Source organism: Azolla caroliniana, unplaced genomic scaffold (genome assembly GCF_043228905.1).
Source record: "Azolla caroliniana isolate FFs.n. ecotype wild unplaced genomic scaffold, voAzoCaro1.0.p SCAF_16, whole genome shotgun sequence".
Lineage (NCBI taxonomy): Eukaryota > Viridiplantae > Streptophyta > Polypodiopsida > Salviniales > Salviniaceae > Azolla > Azolla caroliniana.
Window position 1 is genome coordinate 1,242,008 of NW_028230451.1, and position 23,641 is coordinate 1,265,648.

At 36.2% G+C, this 23,641-nt stretch overlaps 3 protein-coding genes across 6 annotated transcripts; 1 reads left to right on the forward strand and 2 right to left on the reverse strand.

The window, feature by feature from the left end:
- On the forward strand, positions 1–5,123 carry LOC147853461 (uncharacterized). The gene is made up of 8 exons (XM_087332502.1): positions 1–110; positions 1,989–2,049; positions 2,228–2,403; positions 3,862–4,051; positions 4,257–4,372; positions 4,456–4,522; positions 4,618–4,688; positions 4,894–5,123. The coding sequence occupies exons 1-7, from the start codon at positions 73–75 to the stop codon at positions 4,648–4,650; spliced, it is 681 nt and encodes a 226-aa protein (XP_087188628.1). The 5' UTR covers positions 1–72; the 3' UTR covers positions 4,651–4,688; positions 4,894–5,123.
- Positions 5,124–5,278: 155 nt separating this feature from the next.
- LOC147853462 (uncharacterized) lies at positions 5,279–8,164 on the reverse strand. Its single transcript, XM_087332381.1, has 5 exons — positions 7,753–8,164; positions 7,034–7,198; positions 6,132–6,197; positions 5,923–5,988; positions 5,279–5,803 (listed from the first exon to the last, which is right to left on the reverse strand). Exons 1-5 carry the CDS (start codon positions 8,014–8,016, stop codon positions 5,714–5,716), a joined length of 651 nt encoding a protein of 216 aa, XP_087188507.1. The 5' UTR covers positions 8,017–8,164; the 3' UTR covers positions 5,279–5,713.
- Positions 8,165–9,094: 930 nt separating this feature from the next.
- On the reverse strand, positions 9,095–23,641 carry LOC147853463 (uncharacterized). 4 transcript variants are annotated; one of them, XM_087332494.1, is made up of 17 exons: positions 23,362–23,640; positions 20,912–21,056; positions 20,605–20,691; positions 19,849–20,068; positions 19,619–19,671; positions 19,395–19,488; positions 19,214–19,267; positions 17,548–17,633; positions 16,075–16,152; positions 11,985–12,035; positions 11,661–11,749; positions 11,387–11,525; positions 10,305–10,416; positions 10,131–10,171; positions 9,931–10,036; positions 9,653–9,726; positions 9,095–9,565 (listed from the first exon to the last, which is right to left on the reverse strand). In XM_087332494.1, exons 1-17 carry the CDS (start codon positions 23,585–23,587, stop codon positions 9,532–9,534), a joined length of 1,689 nt encoding a protein of 562 aa, XP_087188620.1. In that variant the 5' UTR covers positions 23,588–23,640; the 3' UTR covers positions 9,095–9,531. The 4 variants fall into 4 exon arrangements, 3 of the variants coding, with proteins under 3 accessions (XP_087188620.1, XP_087188622.1, XP_087188621.1); XM_087332496.1 differs by having other exon boundaries at positions 19,924–20,068; positions 23,362–23,639; XR_015531202.1 differs by lacking the exon at positions 9,931–10,036 and having other exon boundaries at positions 23,362–23,641.

The window sequence follows — 23,641 nt, forward strand, 5'->3', positions numbered from 1 at the left end:
TTTTTCCTCCATTCTCTCTCTGCCTCTGCATTTTGTTTTTCTTTCCATTCCTGCTCGGGAACGGAGGTGGCTATGGATGTGGTGAAGATTCCTCTAAATTCTCCTCCATGGTGAGCCCTTCTCTCCGTTTTTCTCTCCTCCATTGTCCATGCAATCATCGTCATTTCTGAGCATTTCTCAGAGCTGACGATGGTGATTGAATATACGGTTGGTCTCCCTTCTGCTGTGCATTTCTTCTGTTTAATGGAGAACATAATACAAAGAGCTGTAAAATTCTGATTGAAATCATTCACCATACCCTTTAGTATTGAACAGAACAGGAAAAACTGAAAATCAGTGATCTATAGATTTTCTTTTGATATTTTATGATAGATTCTTTTGCGCTACGAGCACAAGATTTCGCCATTGATATATTTGATATTGGTGTGCTAACAGATGATATCGTCTATTTGAATTCAAGAGACTGACAAAATTAGTCATTGGATATACGTATTACTCGTTAATGTTTAAAGCCTGTAAGAGAGATATTTTTTTAATGTCCATGGGAGAACGTTTGTAAGTAGTGACTCTTGATGTTCAAGAACTTTACCAATGATTGTCGCAATTTAGATTGCACACTGTGATTGTGAGAGCAATTTGTGCAAGGATTGGGTTGGGTAGAAAATGTGTGAAAAGCATAGTCGAATGTGATCAAAGGTAGATAAGTGTATCAAAGTGTGATACTCAGACTCCCGAACTTGCTTATGTGATTTATCTCATCACCTGTGCCCCAATTTCTTGTCTCACATCAAAGTGGGTGTGAACCAAGTCATTTGGAAGCAATGGTTCCAATAATGGACAACGAGATGTGTGCTGTTTCCTTGTTCAACAAAGAATATGGTTTTGTAGTTAGGTGTAATGTAGGTAGTAGAATGTGTGAAGTGTGAGCTGTCACATTTTTCTCATGTCATGATACATTGGTGTTGCAAGAAGGCCTCGCTCACACAAGACGATTGATGTATCATGAAGCAAGTGTGTTGCAAACCATCGTCTTATAACTTGCACCCTATTGGAAAACAAATTTTATCTTTTGTGTGACCGTTTTGTCTTTTTATTCTCTTCCTATCGACTCTAGGAAATTGATGCAAGGGACTTTTTTGAACCTTAAGCATTTAGTCAACAATCCATTCTATCTCAATGAGAAGTGATCCTGTCTCAAGAAGGAGGGTGCATGCTTTTTGTTTCTTGACTTTTAGAAACTTTGTAAGAAAATCTTCCCTTTCCAATCAGATGAATGCTATCACCTCATTTTTGCACCCATAGAGAAGCACCAATTTCACCAAAGTGTCAAAAAAAGCATTTCTTGAGGATCCAACATTTAATCTCTCCACCATTGCATATGTTTTCATGTGCATGATATGCTCTCTTTCCCGCCTTTGAGTGGGGGATAGCATATTCGTTTAATCTATGGTTTGAAGGAAATTTTGGGCCAAGTTATTCAAACTTCTCCACAGTTTCAAGTGGCTCATTATTATACATAATGCATGGCGATTCTTAGTTTGGCTCTTCACTAGCATAATCTTCATTTTAGAGCTATTGACACTCAACAAAGATAGACATAGAAAGAGAAATAATACTCTTTTTCCTTGTGAGAACAAATACTCTTTTATCTTTTCATTACATAATGTGAACTATACAAATTTAGACAAATGAAGGTGTTGTTTAGGTTTAGATATAATGCATGGTGATCCTTATTTTGGCTCTTCACTAGCATAATCTTCATTTTGGAGCTATTGACACTCAACAAAGACAGACATAGAGAGAGAGAGAGAGAGAGAGAGAGAGAATTAATACTCTTTTTCCTTATGAGAACAAATACTCTTTTATCTTTTATTACATAATGTGGACTACACAAATTTAGAAAAATGAAGGTGTTGTTTAGATTTAGACAAGAAAAATGAATTGTTAATTTTGGGCATTCAATGCATGGCATGGCTGTTTTTTTGAAGGTCACAAAAGGTTTCCAAACTCTCTGGATTTCAAAGTGGACATAGGAATGAGCGTGTCAAGGTATTCATACTCTTTTCCCCTTTTGGCATACTTATTTAAATATCACTTTCAGCTGAATCTATAATGGCATCCTTTAAATGGTACAAACAATGTAAGACCTTATGCTAATTTGAAAATTTGCAATACAACTCAGGCTGTATATATGCATATGCTATATTCATATTTGATGTTAAAGCAGTTCAGAAGTAATAGACACTTTCAAGTGATCATGGCCGCGGACTCCAAACCAATTGAGGATGAGGTCATACAAAGAGAACTTCAGAGAGAGAGAGACAAGATAGCTCGCCAAGCTGAGATGGAGGCAGCTGAAAAGCAACGTGCTAATGATAAGGCCCGGAAAGAAATGCGTGAATGGTGAGAGAACTCTGTCTGTTGTTCAAAGAGAAACTCATTTTTCTAAGAAGTCTCGGAGAGAAATGCGCAAATGATGAGAGAATTCTGTATATTGTCTAATAAAAAACCTTACTTTTTTGGTATGATTATTACCGATTTTAGATAGGTCCTCTTTAATGCATAAATATATGATTTGATATGTCAGATCCACATGCCATGTCTATATACCTTACCTATATCTCATACTATACCGTATAGATTGCAAGATCTATGTTAGGATACTCAGTCATATGGTAGACGATGAACATGGGTTTACTGACAAAGTATTCAGAGGGGGACGTTTTTGGTGTGATCAATGTTCCGAACACTGCTATACCTAATAGCTCAAGTAAAGCAATAAGGAGAACAAGACCAAGCTACTCTATTACGAGAGCAATGACATGCTGTAAAGGTTGATTGTTGGGAGGTGAGTATCCTCTACTTTTCTTGTGATCATACAATGCATAAGTAGTCTAACCTTGTGAAGCTTGTATGTACTAAGAAGAAACTATTTATGAAGGATGAATTGAGCAGCAACCGTGTCCAATTTTAGATTTATGTGATGCCTACATATATTGGATATCTACGTCACAAAATAAGTCTTCAAGTACTTCAACTTGTGTTCATTATCTATTATATTGTAGGAAGAAATCTTTTATGAAGAATGAATTGCGCAGCAACCATTTTCAGGCTAAGCAGAAATAGCTTCAGATAGTGATAAGTTAAAGTTGTTTACGAAGAATTGACTGCGTGTTGTTTTAGGATCTTGTTTCTATAACTCACTTCTCAAGCCTCATATTGTTATGAATCAATGGAAAAAGAAATGTACTGTTTTTTTTCATACTAAACATCTAAGGATTTCATTCATCCATTATTTAATATAAATATAAAACACATCAAGGTTTATTCAAAATAATAATATCTAAATCAAATACGTTGATCAAGCTAGAAAGATAGCAATTGGGAAGGGGAAATTTTCAATAACTGCGACAAAATAATAAATAATTGTTACTTCAGAATCTTGTTATCTGTTCATGTAAGATTCTGAAGCTAGATATATTGTAATTTTTGTCTTCGAAAGATCTCTAGTGTAGGTTGATGCAGAATAGCGAGGTCTCCAGAGCAAGGGAAGCACCTGCAAAGGTGGGAGATAATGGCCTTTATCTGTCAATGACAAGGTTGGTGAGATCATGGTCCATGGGGCTGGGGCCTATGTGCATGACAAATTGCTATTGCCCGATCCATTGTAACCCCTTTGTTATGTCTGGTTGACTTGTAGCATGAGTCGGAGTGATGGGGCTAAAGAAAGTTGTGATTGTTCTTTGTTGATGAACTTGTCTGGCTGTACTGGTGTTCTTAGAGAGAGAGAGAGAGAGAGAGAGAGAGAGAGAGAGAGAGAGAGCCATTTGTGAAGAAAGAAAAAAGCAAGGACTCTAATAGGTGGATAGAAAAATGGGAAGCAAAAAAGAGGAGTGAAGGTTGGGGTGGGTACGAGAAATGCTGGGTGCTAAGATCTTCAGATAAAGCACAAGTACGTGCTGAGGAGATCATCTCAGGGGAAGGTATATTGGTGGGAGCAGAACCATTGGTATCAGGTTCCATAAAACCACTAGTTCTTTCTTTACCAACGGTAATTGTTATCCTGCATAAACCGTGTATATGTATATATCACCTTTTTTAGTTGCATTGACTATCTGTTTTATTAAGCTATGAAAGATAGTCTACGTATAGTTTAGAGAAACATTCAATATTTTCTGAATGTGATTCCAAAGACAGCAATTAGTACTAGTATTTTAAGAACTTCTTGTTTTGTATTGTCATTTTAACTACCACAGGTTTCAAGCGTTCATGCACACGTGTATGGAAAAGATGTGGTAAAAGGCTACAAAAAATATGTCCGTGAGTATTTTGTTGTTGACCTAGGAAGTACAAATGGTACCTATCTTAATAGGTGATGATACATGCTACCACATATTAGTTTTGCTTTTATGATGGTCCAAAAACTCAAATTTCTTAATTAATTGTCTAATTTAGGTCAAAATTGCGGCCTCGGACTGAGGTAAAACTTTCAAAAGGGGATACATTGAAATTTGGGGATGAGGTGTGGATGCATTTTACTTGTACACGTGTTTTCTTCATGTATGCTCAAATCATATCATGTCCATAACCTCGTTGAGCTTTCTTTCACCTTTTTAGGAAGCTGTTTTTGTTGTGGAGGCTCAAGAATAATTAGTTTAGAAGAACATCTCTTCTAAATGCAAGCTGAGGTAAAGTCTGAAGACCTTCATTTTTCTCTTAATTGGCACCCTAAACCTAAACTCAAACCCTCATTATTGTAAAATATTCCTTATATTGTTTTTTTGTCTTTCCCTGTTTTCTCAATCAAACATCCAATCCTTGTATCTGAGAATTGCATACACATTGTTTCTCACATGAATAATTGAGAACCAGTATTTTTTTTATTTGTTGCAGATTTGGAAGTGCCCAAAGTATTTGATGTGTGGAGTTTGAAACTGTTCATGCTCAATGCTTTTTAAAGTTATATTAAGGAATGAATAGACTTGAAAACAAAATGATTTTTAGTGGTTTCTAGAATTGGTTTTAACATACTTTTCTTGAAACCTTGTTGTACATATATGCAATCCTGAACATAAGGATGCATGTGCTCCCATTTAATGGAAGTCTAATAAGATCTATCAAAACGCTAAAATTGGTTTCAACTAAATACTTGCAAGGATGTTGGTAGATGAATTGTTTGGCCAAAATCAACATGGTTGTTGACAAGCTTGATGATTGTGTGTGTATATTCTTGCAATAGGAAAATGGGTATAGCTGACTGATTTATGAGACCTATTGGTTAGGCTTGCAATTGCTAGATTCTTATATTTCCTAGATCATGATTTATAATGATAATGGCAAAAACTTTTTTAACGTGGCAATAAGAAGCTAACATAAAGGCATGCAATCAGTATTTAATTATGGTACCACCCACAAACAAATGGGATAGTAATGCTAAGTAGTATATGCATTGTTGAAGATGATTTTGATGGAAATTGAGAGGGATTGTGGTACTTCTTTACCTTGTTTTACATTTAGGCGTTGTATACTTCTTTTGGAGTACCTTTACCCTGCTTTTGGACACCATCTTTTTGACTGGGCCCAATGGGAATGGATTATATACTTCCTAACAAGGAATTTGAGCTTTGGCACATAAAGAATTGGGACATCCAAGCAAAATTTAACATAAAGAATTGGGAAAGTGGATCTACTATTGTTCTATGAGATAGGGAGATTAGTTTGGAGCATGTAACATATCAAAAGAAATGTCCATGCCATTGTAAGTTGTGGGAGCATACATCCAATACTCATCAGAGCTTAAAAGCTGCATTATGAAAAAACACATGATTAATTGAGACTATATGCCACATTTATGAATGAGTTATCGTATATTAATCTTTACAAAATATCATAGTTTACTAATGAATCATAAATATGTATTACCTTTACTTGTAGTTGTAAGAATTTAACGTAACTTATTGCTTCCTCGAGCATTGTCACAATATCAACCTATATAAACCACATAGGATAACATAAACCATAACGTCATGGAGCACCTTTTTCAATGAGCTAGAACATAGAGAGATATGGAAATCGGACAATACCAATAGGGGTTTAATGCTAGATTTTACAAATCATGTAATGGATGTTACCTTTGCTCCATTAGGAACTAAATTTTGTAGTATCCTCAACCTCTCGTTGATTCGTTCTCGCCGTTGCTAAAAAAAGAAAGAAAGGAACGTTGCGCTAATGTAAATGTAGAACCATATACATATAGAACACACAATAAAACCATACATTCAGACCTTTATAACTTGTATACATATGTGAAGTATTGTGGTCTATGCAATACAAGTAGCAATTAGAACTTCATAGATAAACTAAAACATTTGCCAAGTCACATGAAAATTTTATTTATGCTAGAGCTCACATCAAGGAGTTGGCTTCTTTACTCTCACAACCGATCTCTTCTTAGGTAGCTTTGCACCTTGAGACGATAAGAGAAGAGCACGGGGCCACCAATTGGGGTATTCACTCGATTGAAACCCTCCATATAATATATGATCATGTGAATTCAAGCCCTATTTAAGAATTCCCGTTGTTTCATGAAATTCCCATTTCTTGATCATGAATTTTTCTAGTCCTTTGTGACTTGGAGACATTTTCCATCAGTTTTACATGGATTCAATTCAGCTCGATTTTATAGACTATAAGTGCGATTCAACAATTATCAATGAGATTCTAGGGCCAATGATTCCCCAACCTTTCTATCAATTGTTCATGTTCTCCCTCCAATGTATTCCATTAGATACAATCTCTTGCAGACCCGTTTCGAAAACCTTGTTGTGATAATTTATTCTTTATGCTTTGTGGAAAATGTTTCGGCTATTTTCTTCTAGGTTTCACATGGGGGAGTAGAAAGGATTCATAGAAAACAGAATGCAATGTTATCAAGACAGTGTGTGTAAGGAATGTATGTGTTTTGATGGATATCTCTCTCTAGAGTCTATACACACACACACACATATATATGTATTATGTATAATATATATACCCTTGCATACACACTTTGAGGGTCAGTTGCAGAGCCTCGCTTTGCTCTGGGCCTCATCACAACGTCTGTCTCTTCTTCTTCTTCTTCTTCTGCTTCTCTTTCTTCTCCTTCTGCATTTCTCATCGGGTTTGTTAAATCATTAGCCTCATCATGATGGTTCATATCCTGTTTGCACATATAAAACGATCAGATGTAATAAATAATGGCGTTTAATGCCTTCAAATTTTGCATATATAAAACGATCACATCCACAAAATGATCTCTCTATAAAACAAAATGAATAGAATGCAAAGATCTGAACTGCATGCTGGGGTATGCAAAGATCTCTTTATAGATTGATTATATATTTGGTTTATGACCTGCTTTGAATTAAAATGCAAAGAGCTTAACTGTAGTTTGGAATCGAAGGAGATAGATATTGGCTTTGGTGATCGACTATAGATCGAAATGCAAATATCTTGACTATAGATTTAAATGTTAATATCTTAACAATAATTGGCACCTAAGGTTCTATATAGAAATGCAAAAGATCTTAATCAATCATAAGTTTTTTTCAGAAGGATAATAGGAAAAATATTTGTGAATGAAGAGACAAGCCTGAAAGGTTGAAGTGCAAAGATCTTTTGAGAAAACTGGAATTTTTGGTTTTCTCATGGTTATAATCTGAAGTGGTATGGGAAGAAAGCAGTTTGGTTGTGTTTATTGTTGAGATTAGGTACCTTATAAATGTTAACAGTGTTGGGGTAGTGGCTGTCACTACCGTTTATGCAGAAGTGCTTCTTGTGGGGAGGGGGACATTCTCTTAGATCACAATTATGATCCCAATTATGTGTGTTATAACTGTAGTTATAACAAGAATCATAGTTGTATGTAGATGTAGGTGGCACACCGTTGATGATCACCATTGATCGATTCTCATTAGCATGAATTGGTTTGCTAACCAATTCCTCCTCTTCTTCCTCCTCTACAACATATTTTTCCATAGTCAACGCTTATAAGAAAATATATTGATTGTGATTTGAATTGAATCAACAATTAAAGGATCATTTCTGAAACAGCAAAGTGATGGACATCATCAACCTGATATACTTAAACAATCTCTTTTACATATACTAGTACTTGCATTGCAACAAAAACATTTGCTGGAATCATGTGATATTTATAGTATTCATGTATAGCTCAACAACCCTTCCTTAGCAATAATTAATGGCCATACCTCATTCACTACCTTCCCAATAACATACCTTCTCACCCATCATCACAAGTGTTCCATAACACTCAAATCAACAACCACGCTTTAATTTTTTATGTTTTAATCAGATTCTTATGGGTGCATGCACGTGTACTCATGTGTTGTCACTTTGAGGTTCCCACCAATTATAGAATGCATTTCTAAAACACTGGTTCTAATATGACTTTTGTAGTAATATCAAGCATCACAATTTTGGTGTGTAGGTGTAATGATATATGAATTACCAAAATTCTGCATTAGGTGGTCTATATGTGCGGTGCTTGTACATAATGTGATTTCAAGAACATGCTCAAGGAATGTAATTTTAAAAAGGAGAATATCAATAATTGCTTTGACTTTCTGGCCTAATCCTCATAAAGGCCTCCATACAAAAGATAGAAAACATAAAAACGGCCACAATTGAATTTTAGCCAGTCAGGCCAGCAAGAGAATCATTATTAAACCATGAGAAAACACCCTCAACCCACACATTCGCACGAATGCTCACCTGCCATATAAATCTCAATGCATAAATGACTCCAATTGACCACGAGCTATAAGGTATCAAAATGGCAGTTACATTCAAGAATTGATTTCTAAAAGTGGAATTACATATTATTTTCTCATTTTAGATTCTTCTTCTCCCGAGCTTATACATTTGGACACATGACTCTTTACCTTCTCCCTTACAGGGGAAGCGAAAACTTAGGTGTTGGCACTCAAATAAACTGTATTTCCTATATAACCACATTGACTACAATGATCCAATATTCAATGGGTCTCATTTTTACACAGATATAGCAATAGAACAGTGTTAACTGGAAGATGTTGCATTCGCCAAATTTTGGAAGTTCAAAATATCTTTAAGCTAGCATAACACCTGACCATAAACTGTGAAGGGAATCTGGTAAATACTAGTATTTCGGAGTTCAACTAGAACTTCCACTGTTACTCCCAATGCTGGGATACATGACAAAGCATACTCTGCTTTCTCTACAATGAATAGGGTCGATTCTATAATTTCCTTCCAAACAAATAGGAATATGACTGGCATTTCCTAACATGATATTTGCAAGAAATATTTAATACTATATTAAGAGCACCCCAGCCTATGCTTATTTCTTGCTATAGCAATGCCAATACAAGAATGGCATTTCACAAAAGGAGAAACAGATATATACATAACATGGCATAATGTCCACGATGTAACTAGTATAAGAAACTAAAGAAGGATCCCTCTAGCATTACCACCATTTATAGTCCATCATTATTCCAAATTCATTTCCTGCATTCTTGCATATCTAGTGTGAGTTAAGAAAACATCAAGCCAAACATCAGAGATTCTTTTATCTAGATTCTGCATAAATAAACATATAGCTGAAGGATACTCTGCAAGCTTTATTTTCACCTGCTGCAGTACTCTCTTTGGAGAGTTTGTCCTTGAGACAGAGTCATGTGGGTTCTGCAAAGATGAATTGTAAAACCGATGGTTGGGATGTAAGTAACCAATTTCACGTGTATTAGATGGATAGATTTAGATCATAAATGTTATGATTGTTGATGGCAAAAGTTCCAATCACTACTCATTAAGCTAAACATTTTTATACATCAAATAGAACACATTCTTGAAAATCTCATTTCCATTTAATATCTTCAAGACATTTACCAATTCCTCTTCACCACCACAGATACTACTTGAAACCAAAGACTCTGAAACTCTTTCCTCAACATTCACATTGGTTTTAGAGTGTCTACTATATGAATCCTTCCTCCTAAATCCAAAAGTAATCATAGTAAATTTCCATGATGCCTATCTTTAGATCATACTCAGTGCTACATATAGATTTAGGGGAAGAGAGTGTTTACCAATTATTTCTTACGGAACTCAAAGGGCTTCGTGGTGTACTCTGCAAAAACAAGAAAATAATACTATGTTAATCAGGTTTTAAATATGCTTCAATTTTGTTTGATCCATATATTCTATTTCAAAGGCTTCTATACTTGAGAGAATTCTTTACAAGGTCTGACAACAAGTCTTACCAAAGCATCTGTATCCTCCTTAGAGTCTCTAAATAATGAAGACAGCTTAGATGGACTGAGCACACAACAATCCCTTGGCTTCATACAACTTGATTTATATCCTGGGGAATCTCTGTTTTATGTTGGAATAAATGCTTCTCTCTCTTGTTTGATCTTATAGGCTATTTTGGCCTCTTAAAAGACGTTAATATATCTTTCTCTCTCTCTCTCTCTCTCTCTCTCTAACTTACAATCTATCTAGCTTCAGAATCTTAGGCATAGTTAATGGGATTTTTTAGTCACTTTTGTTTTTATTTACTTTTATTTAGTTACATGTAATCTGGTTATTCTCAAAGACCATTTTATGACGACCAGTTTATGACGCATCTCTTGTTTGGTCTTATAGGCCATGTTTGGCCTATTAAAAGGAGTTAATATACTTTTCTCTCAAGGAAATGTACATTGTTCCTACTTTAAATATGTATGGCCTTAAGCCTTACGCTATTCATGCTCAAAATCATGAGTTGCCTCATAGATCAATTTCCAGTTTCCAATATTAATATATACCTCCTTTCTTCAGGGAAAAGTGGGCTCATATTAGGCATACAAAAGCCTTGCAGCATTCAGTATATACAGCTGCAAAATCTAAATTAGTAGGAGATTCTAGCCTCAAGTTCTTAGCATTGATAAACTGTAGCTTCTCTATACATACATATATACCCAGATGATGACTTTGAAAGTAGTTTTACATACAGTTCATATATGGAAAAGAAATAGTGGACGTTTTTCTACTTGCTTTTGTACAAAAACTCCCAACAATTACATATCAATCGAAATTGAAGAGGTGTCTTGGGTTTCATCTACAGGATGAAATATTTCATGTCCTATGGTGACTGTCAGCTAAATAACAAGACTTTTTTCCAAAAATTCTACGTGGATTCTGCACCAAGCTTCTGTGGGGGACCACAGATTCATGTTGTGAATTGATGAAAAAAAGGAAATTCCAATGGAAACAATCTGCATGCATAAGTACATTTATTTTTTGTTTTTTACTACATTCACAAAGCTCACTTTCAGTTAGATCTAATCATGATGAAATTTACCTTAATCTTGTTGGCGATACTAAGGATGGTGGCTTTCTTTTTAAATATTCTTTGTATATAGGAAGCTTCACTTCTTCCTTGGGATTACTATCACAACTATTACGAGATCGAAATGTGGGACATGATGATGAACGTGAACCTAATGCATGATGAATTCCACATTAGTCATCAAACAAGTATAAGATCTCAATTGTGACAAATCTTTAACAATTATCTAGCCATTATGGAAAATAATTCTCTTAGTGTCAGTCTCATGAAAGTTCAACCTGCATACCTGTAGTCTTGGTAAAGCGATTATGACATGGTGAGTTCTCTCTGCTAGATAAAGGAGTTGTTCTATGGCTTACAGGTCTTGAATTCACCCTAACAATGATAATATATAGCGCTAATAAGATTGCAGGCACGTTATCATTTGTAAAAGACAAAATTTGGAAATGAATTGCGAAACTACCAATGAATATATTTTTATACCATAGTTAAGGGAAGTTACAGTAAAATAAAACTATTTCCAATCAAAAAAGGAAAAGATGATAATACGTACAAGCAAAACAACCATGGTACTCTATCAAAGAAAGAAAAACAACCTTGGTTTATTTACCTTATTTTGCTATATGAATTTTCCATATTTGATGCTCCTTGCAACTTCAACCTAGTGATTATGGCATCTCTCTCTCTCTCTCTCTCTCTCTCTCTCTCTCTCTCTCTCTCTCTCTCTCTCTCTCTCTCTCTCTCTCTCTCGTGAAAACACACAATCATATTAATAAATGTGTGAAAAACACTATTTACAATAGGTGCCACAATAGTAAGGTCAACCATTAACTACATGGGTAGTGGAACATGTTGAATTGCCAATAGGCAAGATGAATACTCCATTACGGAAAAAAATTCCAGTTGCTCTAGTAAAAAAAATTCTCACATTAGTACTCCCTTCAAGTTTTGTAGATATGCTTTCACTCCATGCCTACTATCAAATACAAAAGCATTGCGCATATCCCAATTATAACGCAATCCCCAATAGCTCAGAAATAGTAAAACAATCTCCATCTTTGATTTTGGGTCAACATATGTAAATTGTGCAAACACCCACTGCCTAGGCATCAAATAACACCTTGATAAAATTTGCCAAATTTGATGAGCAATCGCACATTGTATAAAACGATGAGCACTATCTTCTACTTGAATGTTGCTAGTCCACGATGCTTTAGAGCTAATCCATAGGCAATCCCCCAATCAAAACTCTCCAAATGAAGGCCTTTGCTACAAGTGGCAATTTAGAATGACAACTATGTTTTAAGATCTGTCACCACCCATGACCAGATTTGTATATTTTCCATTCTTCTTCACCCTTGGAAGATAGCTATCCAATAGACAACGGAGCAATGTACAAAAGATTAGTAGTCACCTATAAAACCGGCGTTTGACCGTAGACACCAATCAATCAACGGTTGTTCACCTATTTGGAAAGGTAAAGGACTTTGCATCAATGCAATATTTTGTAGTGTTGACATATAAACCCGTAATTAGGCATTATACCTAATAATTGGCGTGCTTCAAGAAAATCCAAAATTCTTTGAGATGGAGCCTCAGCTATATCTCCCACCTCTTTAACCCCCAAACGAAACGAATGATTAAATTAAGAGTGCAATCTCTCCTTTCCAAACCAACATAATAATTGACAAGACACAAGTAACTCATTTTACAAAGAATTACAATGCTTTCTACTAGATGATGGTTTCCATAGGCATAATAAGAGTGCTTCTTGCTCTAAGGTAACTAAGTGTTGAACACATGAAGAGCTCGGAATCTTAAGTAAAATACATCCGTTCAGTAATTGCCACCATGAAACCTTAATCGTTGTCTTTCCATGGGTTAAACCCTTGGTCTCAATGAAATATTAACCAATAGACATCCATGGTTGTGAATTTCAACACATGTCTTGTAATAATGAAAATCTACAAGCCATCATATGCATAGGCAAGTCCAATATTCCAGCTCCCCCCAAGTGCTTAGGTGTTGCTACATGATTCCATGCAACCCATGTGATTCCAATTTCCCATCTTATCCCCTTCCTCCACAACAAATATCGAAGAGGTTGCAAAGCCTTCTTTGTCCATGGCAACGATGGCAAGTAGTATAATATCATGGGTTCCATAATACATTGTGCAACCTTCATGCATACATGAAATGGCCAAGATTGTGACTTCCCAGATGAAGTTACATAAAGATTGTCATAGTCATTGTATACAAATGCCTTTACCACATACCAGGTAATGCACCCAAGAAGTTGGTATGATAAGGAATGTCATGACACAAGATAATGCTTACAACGCAAAGTAACTTGGGGAATGTATATACACCCAAGCAAGGGCAACCTTCCATTGCCTCATGAGGATGAGGAAGAGATTGTACTTAGCTAAATTTGAAGAACATATATTGCTTGTTCCTAGGACAAGAAAGTAAAAGAGCATGAAAATCTTTAATGAGGGGCAACCTACCACACAACTGACCTCACATCAGGTATGGTGTGAATATGCAAAGGTACTATATGATATCTCTAGGCAGCCCCCACTCCCCACCCACATAGCTCACATGGGTACACCTTTTTTACTCAAAATATAAGAAACGCCATTGATCGATTACAATTTGGGAAGGCCCAAGATCATGAAGGATTAGTAGGTGAGCACTTTATCTATGCTCGTGACATCTTGCTCCCATTGCAAACATAAATCTTTAATAGAGCTATATGTGAAGGTTTCCCTACTAACTAGATGGACAGAACATACCCTTGTGCCAATCCTCAATGATTTCCCACATGCTAAGGAACAAAGCATTGGTGCCCCGTGATACACTTAGGACAGAGATGCGAGCAGCCCTATGATCATCAAGGCGTCATTCCGATCAGAGAGCTATATCCAACGGCTTTGGGAACTCCCTAAATGAAGGTACTCAAGATTGCCACTTATGCCATCAAAACAACTTGCTGAACATGGAGACATTCATTGTTGGTTCGATTCACATGGCATAAGCGTAAACACCCCACCCCTGTTCCAATATAGCTTAGATTGTCTCCATCTAAACATGAGCACAATGGAAAAGAACAGAGTGATCCAAACTGATATATTAACTTGGAAAACAAGATAACATGGATCAGCCCCAAAATATCACTTGGTAGGAACATGGCCCACTATAAGACAGTTTCTACGCACATCGAAAATAGATTCATCATCAGGACAACTTATATGACATGCATCTATCCTACGCATTGCATAGTGCGATCAGGCAGCTGCGAACTTCATCGCATCAGTTAGCGATTGAGGTAGGCAGATATACATAAATACCTCATCTGCCAACTGTGTCATCAGCGAGTGGAATCTGAATGATACTATGTTTGTCATTGTAGTGTTTTTTATGAAATAAGAGGGAGATACCATTACCTCTTCAAGCACAGCCCACACAAGGTAATGGAATATGAGGATCAAGGTGCTTGGGTATTTTCTTGCTAGAACTCAAGAGACAGGAAAAAGTTGCTAAAGGACAACAATACAACGACACAAGCTCATCAACAAATAACAATCGCAACTTTCTTTAGCTCAATACACCTCTTGCAACAAGTCAATCAAGGGCTACACAAGTTGGCTCCCAACAAGGACGTTGCACAAAGGGGTTACAATAGATAGGGCAATCGCAATTTTCCATGCAATTAGATAGGGCAACCACAATAGATAGGGTAATTGCAAAGGGGTATTGACAGATAAATGCCATTATCTCCCACTGTTGCAACTGCTTCCCTCAGGGAAAAAACAGGTTTAATGCAGACTTCACTTGATTACAACAATGAATTTCATTGACTCCGTTCTCCCTCCACAAGCTCTGTTCTCCCTCCACATCGCCCTTGTCATCAACAATTAAATTCCATTACCACCAACCACTGAAGTTGCTTGCCTCAAAGCCTCTCCTTCTTGGGAGGCCCATGTTGGAGATTTTTTTGACAGCAACAGTTCCAGTCTATCGAAATTCAGAATATTAAGTGCTTAGATAATTAGATTCTTTATTGTGGTTTACCGTTTCTTAAAAAGGGGCAAAATTTTAAGATGCAATTTCTTGTTCCGTGCTATATGCTATTTTGGCCTCTTAAAAGATCAATCATATAGCTTTCTTTCCTTACTTTACCCAAAAACATGGTATTCAGACCTATCAATAGCATGATACTCTTTACCATTCTATAGTTTTCATTTATTACATGTTACTATGCTTTGGCTTCATCCAGAAATCCCTAAATTCTGCAAACAAATTATGCAAAAGGATGTAACATGCGACTTTTGAGCCTGTTCTGCAAACTAACAATGCAAAAGGATGTAACATGCAATAAAGAAACACAAAATCCTTCCACATCTAGATTACCATGACCCTTTGGAACTCAAACCATGTCAAGAAATATTCAACCAAAGAATGTGATCAAGCTCAAATCAAACATTAGTTTCTTGAAAGCTTTCATGACCCTGTTCAAATTAGTAAGATATACCAGGAGGGAAAGTATGTGGACCAAGATGAATTAATGACAACAGCTTACAATAGTCAATGAAAATTGGGTACAACAACTTTCTGTGTTGAAATTTTGGAACATTCATCCAACATTTGTAAACTACAAAACAACACTCAATTATAAATTATTGGAACAATTATGATACCTTCTCTTCAGCTGCTCAAGCTCTCTCTCCATTGTTCGAAACTGTAAACGCATGCTTCTTTCAGATTCTCTCGCTTGTCTCACCTACAACGTTTCCATTAAGAAGTATTCATATAAACTTTGTCACTGATGGCAACCAATGGATCTTTGTATTTAAAAGGACAATTAATGACATGGATGAATTTAATTCATAGAGTCAGATACATTTATGTGATCGCTAGCAATGGGTGTGGTTCGGTTTCGGTTCGGTTTCTTGGCCTTGAAACCAAACCAAACCATTTATTTATATTAAAAACCAAACCAAACAGTTTAAATTTTATGAAGCCATTTAAACTGAACCATTTAGAGCCGAACCGTTTAAACCAAACCGTTTATAAAACAATTTAGAACCAAATCAAACCTATAAACCTTTAAACCTTCAAAACTTTTAAACCTTTAAACCAAACCAAACCGAAACCGATAAACCAATAAGCCGCTAAACTGCTAAACCATGAAATTCAAAACCGAACCGAACCGAAACCAAACCGGATCATAATATTTGAAACCAAACCAAAATGTTTATTTATCTTTGAACCAACATACCATTAATCCATGGCTTAACGGTTCAGTTCGGTTTGAGCTGAAACCGTGCCCATTGCTAGTGACCGCAATGTCATAAAACAGTTAAATCGCAAATACTTTAAGCATGTGAATAAATGAATTATAAATAAGAAATCTACAGATTTTTTACGAGAAAAGAAAGCAGCCTTTCCGTATTCTACAGATCCATAGAATAAACAAAGAAACCCAGTTAGCTTGCATAAAGCCCCTCTAATGTTCCAAAAAAACAATTTGCTACCAGCACCTGAGACTGAAAAAAAAAAGAGGAAACCCACTCAAGGATACTCATTATTTTGACCCTATTGATAGCCTATAGATATATACCAGTAACAATCTTTAATTAGACCTCATAAATTGTCCTACGACTACCCGAATCTAGAAGATATACATGTTGTGACATTGTCAATAATCTCCTATCTCAAAAAGCTAGGCAAGTAGTGCCTGTCTTTCTATCATTGCCCACTTCTGTGCAGGATTCGTCTATTACTAGATAATACCGCAATTCCAACTCCATTCACAAGCCTTGTAGGAATTGAAAATTATACAACAAGAGTAGCATATTCTTCCTCCCCATATGAAAATATGTTTGTGGTTGTGCATCCCACCTTGGGATACCCATCCAACAGAATTGTTTGACCGGAGTTGCATCCTGATTCTCCACACCCAACCCAAATGATTTAGCCATTGTAACTAGCCTTGATGAAAGGAACTTCAATACGCCCACCTGAAAGAAACACTGTTTCAATGCCAAAACTTTTGATGACTAGACTATGGCTAATTTCTTACAGATATGTGGGTCTGTTTATGAAAGTTGCATCAATGTTACTATCTACATTTTATAAAAACAAATCTTCGGGAAGGACAAAAACCTCACCTCACCTTGTCTACTAAAGCCAGTTTTTCTCTCGTGAGATTTGCCACCAATTTCTCTCTTTTTTCCTTCTCTATCTTCATCAAAGTCTGCACATAAACCCATAAATTTCCATGAACACCATTAATAACGGATTTTGTTTCCATCATACCTATGTAATATCAGATCAACTTCAGCTTACAAAATGATAATGGGAAAGACATAAAACATGTGAAAGATAAAAGAATCTTTCGGAACAACCATTGCAATACTTTTACCTATGCTCAGTACATCCTTTGCCCAGTTGACTTTACCCAGGTCCTCTAGCATTAAATGTAGACAATATGATGGCCATATTATCCACATTCTACTGTTGGAAACTCCTCTAGATTGGTATCTTTATCCTAGAATATAGCAAGATTTGGAGTTATGTAATGCTCAAAATCATGGTGCAAGATCGATGAGGTTTTTCCTAACACATTCCGAAGATATCCACTGGCAGATCCTGATCTCATACTTCACCAACAAAAACATCAATGTGACCAGCAAGTCTCATATTTCCAGGATAATAAAACGGAGTCCTCAAGAACTGTCATTGCATACATGCATTTGAGCAATTTTTTCCAATCTCCTGTCACCTATGGTATGGGGGGAACCAACATACTTTCACTTGCCAGACAGTTCTCATGCAGATATATCTGGTAAGTCCATTGTTCCAGTCATTCAGAGCATTCTCAAGTCAAGAAGCATTATAATGATCCAGAAAAATGGTTTGTCACGCTGATTATTGTAAGGTGAAGAGAACATAGGAATTGAGAAAGCAACCTGCTGATATGTGAGCAGCAAGGTGAAGAGAACTAGACTTCAAAAGAAAGAGATAAAATACCATAGAATAGATCTTTTATCATCCATGATGAGGCCAATTTTGACCTACGAGACCAAATCAACATATCATCTTGTATGTGAATCCTTCCTCAGAAGGGGAGTTACTACTCTGTAGTACTAACTCTTCCATGATGATGATATGAGGTTACCTCAACACCTCACTTGTGTGAGAGAGTCCAAAAACAGTGTTAAGGCTCTCCTCGAGCCAAGGCTCATGGTGTAGGGAGATGCAATTGGATACGTTCTGACATTTTTTCCTTGTATTGCGGCCAACATTGAGGGTCAATATTTGCAATGTAGCATTCCAATTTTGAAATTTTAGCATCTTGCCACTTCATCCTTGGTGCCTCTAGTAATCTATCCTCAATGATCACATACTTCATAATATCACCTAAGAGCTCCAATATATCCTTTACTCCCCATATCTTAAACCATTTCATATTGTCAAGCACTCAGCCAGATGAAAACGGCAAGGATTTAGATTAAACTGTTTAAAATGTTACGATAGCTTTTATTTTATTCACTTTTTCAAGCATATGTATGCATATTATAGATACTAATGCCTATGTTGCACAGTCCAAAAAGACATTACCATTCACATACACAAAAAAAGACTGTCAAAAGATCAAATAAGAAAATATAAGGTTTTGTCTGAAAGGTAAATATTTTAATGTCATTTGATATGTAAGGATCGTACCACCTCAGTAATGGAGTGTTACATGTTTTTATAGGATTATAGAAATGTCAAGACTCCATTGTAAGCTAACAGCCAAAGCATTAAGAAAAAAATAAAAGAGAATAATACCTGAAGATGGTTTGCTCGATCTTCCAAAGCTTGTACATCCTTTTGAGACATCATCTGGAAAATATTTCCTGGTAAGTATATTTAATTCATTGCTAAATAGGCATGCCACCTTTTGTAGGAATAAAACAATTTACAACAGCCTATTATGAGTTATTTGTTCAACTAAATCAGCTTGCAGAACCTTTGCCTCAAGCTTTGACAGAAGTACACTGCATTTCTTTTGATACCGAGCCAGTTCATTTGCCAGTTTCTGGTTGTCATTTCCAATTGTGTTGCTAATCATCAAATACACAATTCAGCAATACATTAAATTTCATCAAAAAGTTTATAATTTGTCCTTGAAGAGAAAGTCATGGCCTAGATCCACATTCTGAAAACCGACATACAAATTCAATTAACTTTTACCTATCCTCCTTATATCCAAGGTGTCGTATCATGGAGTCCTCCAAACATCTGACCTGAGAGTAAAAGAAAGGCATAACGTTTTCAATGATTATTCGAGAATGCAAGTAGAGAGCATAATTGCATTTTTTATTTGAGTTAAGCATTTTAACTTGTCTGGCATCCATAAAAGGGTTTTCAAAATGTTCAGTTAGTTCATTTCACATCTTTCGAGAGTGATTCTAGTGTCCAACCTGTGTAAGAAGTTTATAATTTTCTTTCCTTAGTCTTTGATGCTCATCCTGATCTATATTTGCAGCATTTTCTACCTTTTCTTGACAGGTCCCTTGATGTTGGAAGATATACAGCTGTTTCTTTAGGCTTTCCACCTCAATTCTTAATCTCTTTATTGTCCTCCTAAGAACATCAGGCTCTTGATTTTCTTCATGGGCAAGTGCCAAGGGATAATGTATTCTGAACAAAGGATCAGCATTGACATCATTCATGGCAGTTCTTAATGTAGAGCATAATAAAGAACACTTTAGTCATACAACCGGCACATAAGTCTAAGATATCATACTCACTAACTATGGCAGAATCAAAGCTTGAACTCCAAGAACCAGAGTATTACTAAGACTAGACACAAAGGAAGAAAGACTTGAAGGCCCACTCAAAACCAAAAACAAGAAAAGACCAAATGTAAAACTTAAGTAACGATCTTTCAACATATAGAAGACGATAAAGTCTCACACAATTACATATGCTTGCGAAAAGATTGTAGTATCTTAGGGTATCAACTAGCTTTTCCCTTGACATCAACTAGCTTTATTACATTATCTAAATAACAAATGATTGAATCCAAGTTTTCTGCATATTACAGTATTTGAAGTACATCATTCATGCTTTTGTCATTAGGTCGTCCAAATTTGCAAGATAACGGAATACAACATTGACCAGAAATTTTACCCTAATATGTGCATTATTATCATGAAGGATTCAAAATAGCATACCTATCGAATTCTCCAACATAAGTCAATATAAGATAGCGCTTATTGATAGTATTAGCACGCTTAACTCGGTCTAAATTCCTTGCTTTCCTGATTAAGATGAAGAGTCAAATTGCATGACATGTGATGATTTCGTTTTTTTATTTAAATTCCCAACGATCTAACGAAGACCAAAACTGACAATGCCTTTTTAATATATTTTCATCCAAGCATTTGTGAACCTTCATAATTTTCTTGTATAATGTGTCATCTACTTCTGGAAAAACAAATACACAATTGTTTGATATTTTGGCATGTAACCACATCATACCGGCACTTCAAATCTTCAAGGTCATTGTTCGTTAGCAAGTCAACAAAAACAGAATCTGAATCTTGAAGTATTGCAGAGTAAAGCATTTTCACAAATACCGAAAATTTCTTATAACTTCCTATCCTTTGAGTCATGTCTTCAATATCTGCACCATCAAAATTATGGGAAATTTATACACTAAACTTCATGCACGTGAAAATCATGACTATCAAGAATGTGTTCATCTACATAGGAATTTGGGTGTATACCAATCATCAAGAATGTGTTCATCTACATAGGTATTTGGGTGAAACTCCATGCACATGAAAATCATGACTATCAAGAATGTGTTTCTACATAGGTATTTAAGTGAATATCCATACAAAAGTTTCACGCATGCACAAATACATGTTTACGGTTCGTATAATATTTATTACTGGGTGGCCAACCAAAATAGAGTGAAAATCCAAGATGAAGTAGAATAAGAAATAACTACGATCTACCCTAGAAACCACCTGAAAAGAAATTCCTTGCTTCATCCTCATTTTTATGCCTTGCAAGCCCAAGCAAAACCCATAGTTGGAACCTCTAATCTGTAGACTGTGACATGAACCACTCAGTCAATCATCATTCCATGCAATATTCTTGTTTCATGATGTTACTTTTCTAGTTCAGATTTGGACTGGAGTTTCTTCATTTGAACATGTGGGATACAGTCAACTACACCCGCTGAGTAAAACATCAACTGAAGTGGCAGCAAAAATGAGAGAATGATTCATATCAGCAATTTGTTGATGAAAGGTAAGCTGATCATACAAAACAGAATGGATATATAAGAAAAGACATAGTCAGGCTTGAAAATCCTGACAACTGAATCAATTATTACAGGTGCAAATCTGATGCAAAGGGGAGAGAAACCTCTCGACAAGAGATGGTTGATAAGAAATGGATGACTAAGAATGATTAGTAGCAAAAAGAGAAGAGAATTCACCTCCCAGATTAGAGCTATAAAACTGCTGTAGAGGAGAGGGATGTGCTAGAACGTTTAAATGACTCTCCATAAAAGGTTGGGGAAAACCTTATGTGAAGATTTATAGAAAAAGATGGGTAAGGATTTATTGTTCACAACCTTCCAAACTGAAGTAGACAATATATGTGCGAAGAAAATTTCTGTGATCACATTATCCCAAACATAATGGCATTGGATTTCGATGTGTTTGGCATGGGCATGAGATACCAGATGCAGCTTTGATTATCATTGAGGAGAATGGTGGCCCCAGATTGCGATCACGGTATTTATTACCTTCCGAGACATCATAACCCAATTGTCCCACGTGAAGAGTGGCAAGCACATAGCAACTTTAGGCTGACATTTGTCGATGCATGACATAGGGCCAAATCAGAATCATATCATCCAAGAAAAATGCGCCCAATATCACATCAATATAGAATACGATGCACGGAGGTGCCAGATAGATACCAAAACGTACATTGTGGAACAAACAGGTGACCTTGATGACTATTGGCAATAAAGGAGTTTAGTAGCTGACAATAGAGATATTGATCGACATGTTTAGACGATCATGTTTGGACAGAATGAATCCCAGGTGAAATGAAATCATGTAGAATCGCCTGGGCATAGGATTTAGGGTTTGCAGAGTTACAGATACAGATCTAAATTTGTGCTCGACTCTTCTTCTCTGTGTCACTTAATCAAAAAGCCAGAAATTAAAATTCCTATATTTGTAAAGTTGGGCATCCATATCTGAATTCTAGCTAGATTGTTATTTGCATGTGGTGAGCACTTACATACTGGTCTGCCTGATGAAACATTCTCTTGGACTAGATCAGTTTCTTGGCTTGCTGCCCAACGCGGACCAAACACTTAAGGTGTTTGGATGTAAGCAACAGGATGACAGAAACTTATGCTGTGTAAGCAAATAACAGGAAAGCAAGATAAAGTTCTACATTCTGTTGACAGGCCAGGGCAAAAGCCATTAATTTTCTATTGATCGATTAATGAAAGAAGGCATTTTGGAAAGTTGAAGGAAACCTATCAAACTTACAACATTAAAGAAGATCATGATAACTCAAGAGTACACGTCATCTAGTAGATTGATCAATCTAACTGTTATGCGAATAAAAGGAAGCTTCCAACATTGTGGAAGATCAAACTGATTTAGGAGTACTGTGTAAAATCGTGAATCAATCAATTTGAAGGATATTAGAAAACAGATGAAAGTGCGCATAAATTCGTTGCTCCCAAACCAACTAGCATTTTTCAGAGTAGAATGGAAGACCTTTACAGTGTCAAAGGAGATAATATCAAAAGGATCCCAAGAATGTTTAAACTCGTAGATATATCAAACTGGATTTTTCAGAGTAAAAGGAAGAGGAAGAACTGTACAAAAATCGAAAGGAAATACAATTGCAAACTGGTTTGAGAGTTTTGTATAAACTCATGGACTTACTTCGAGATGAGAAGCTAGCACGCCAACGAGCTCCATCGCTCTTCTGCTCAGCTTCGACCATCAACACATCCGCCGGGGTCACACAGACCGTGATGATGTATCGCAAGTTCTGGAACGTGAGCTCTCCTTTGGAAGCGTACTGATGAAGATTCGTACCGCCGTAGTCAATTACGTTTTCTGAGGAAGCTTCGACCTTCTCTTTCTGTTCGTCGCTAGCAGAAGCCATGGATTCCTGTGGGAGCTTCTTGGAGACGAAGGAGAAGACGACGAAGAAGAAGAA

Excerpts from the sequence above, each read along its gene's own strand:
- LOC147853463 (XM_087332494.1), bottom strand. The coding sequence starts at position 23,587 with ATGGCTTCTGCTAGCGACGAACAGAAAGAGAAGGTCGAAGCTTCCTCA. Across the intron at positions 19,268-19,394 it reads TGTCAAAGCTTGAGGCAAAG|ATGATGTCTCAAAAGGATGT; the intron begins GTTCTGCAAGCT and ends AATATTTTCCAG. Across the intron at positions 10,417-11,386 it reads GTATCGCCAACAAGATTAAG|AGATTCCCCAGGATATAAAT; the intron begins GTAAATTTCATC and ends AACATAAAACAG.
- LOC147853461 (XM_087332502.1), top strand. The coding sequence starts at position 73 with ATGGATGTGGTGAAGATTCCTCTAAATTCTCCTCCATG. Across the intron at positions 2,050-2,227 it reads ATAGGAATGAGCGTGTCAAG|TTCAGAAGTAATAGACACTT; the intron begins GTATTCATACTC and ends ATGTTAAAGCAG. Across the intron at positions 4,052-4,256 it reads TAGTTCTTTCTTTACCAACG|GTTTCAAGCGTTCATGCACA; the intron begins GTAATTGTTATC and ends TAACTACCACAG.
- LOC147853462 (XM_087332381.1), bottom strand. The coding sequence starts at position 8,016 with ATGGAAAAATATGTTGTAGAGGAGGAAGAAGAGGAGGAATTGGTTAGC. Across the intron at positions 7,199-7,752 it reads ACACTGTTAACATTTATAAG|GATATGAACCATCATGATGA; the intron begins GTACCTAATCTC and ends ATGTGCAAACAG. Across the intron at positions 5,804-5,922 it reads TCTTACAACTACAAGTAAAG|CTTTTAAGCTCTGATGAGTA; the intron begins GTAATACATATT and ends TTCATAATGCAG.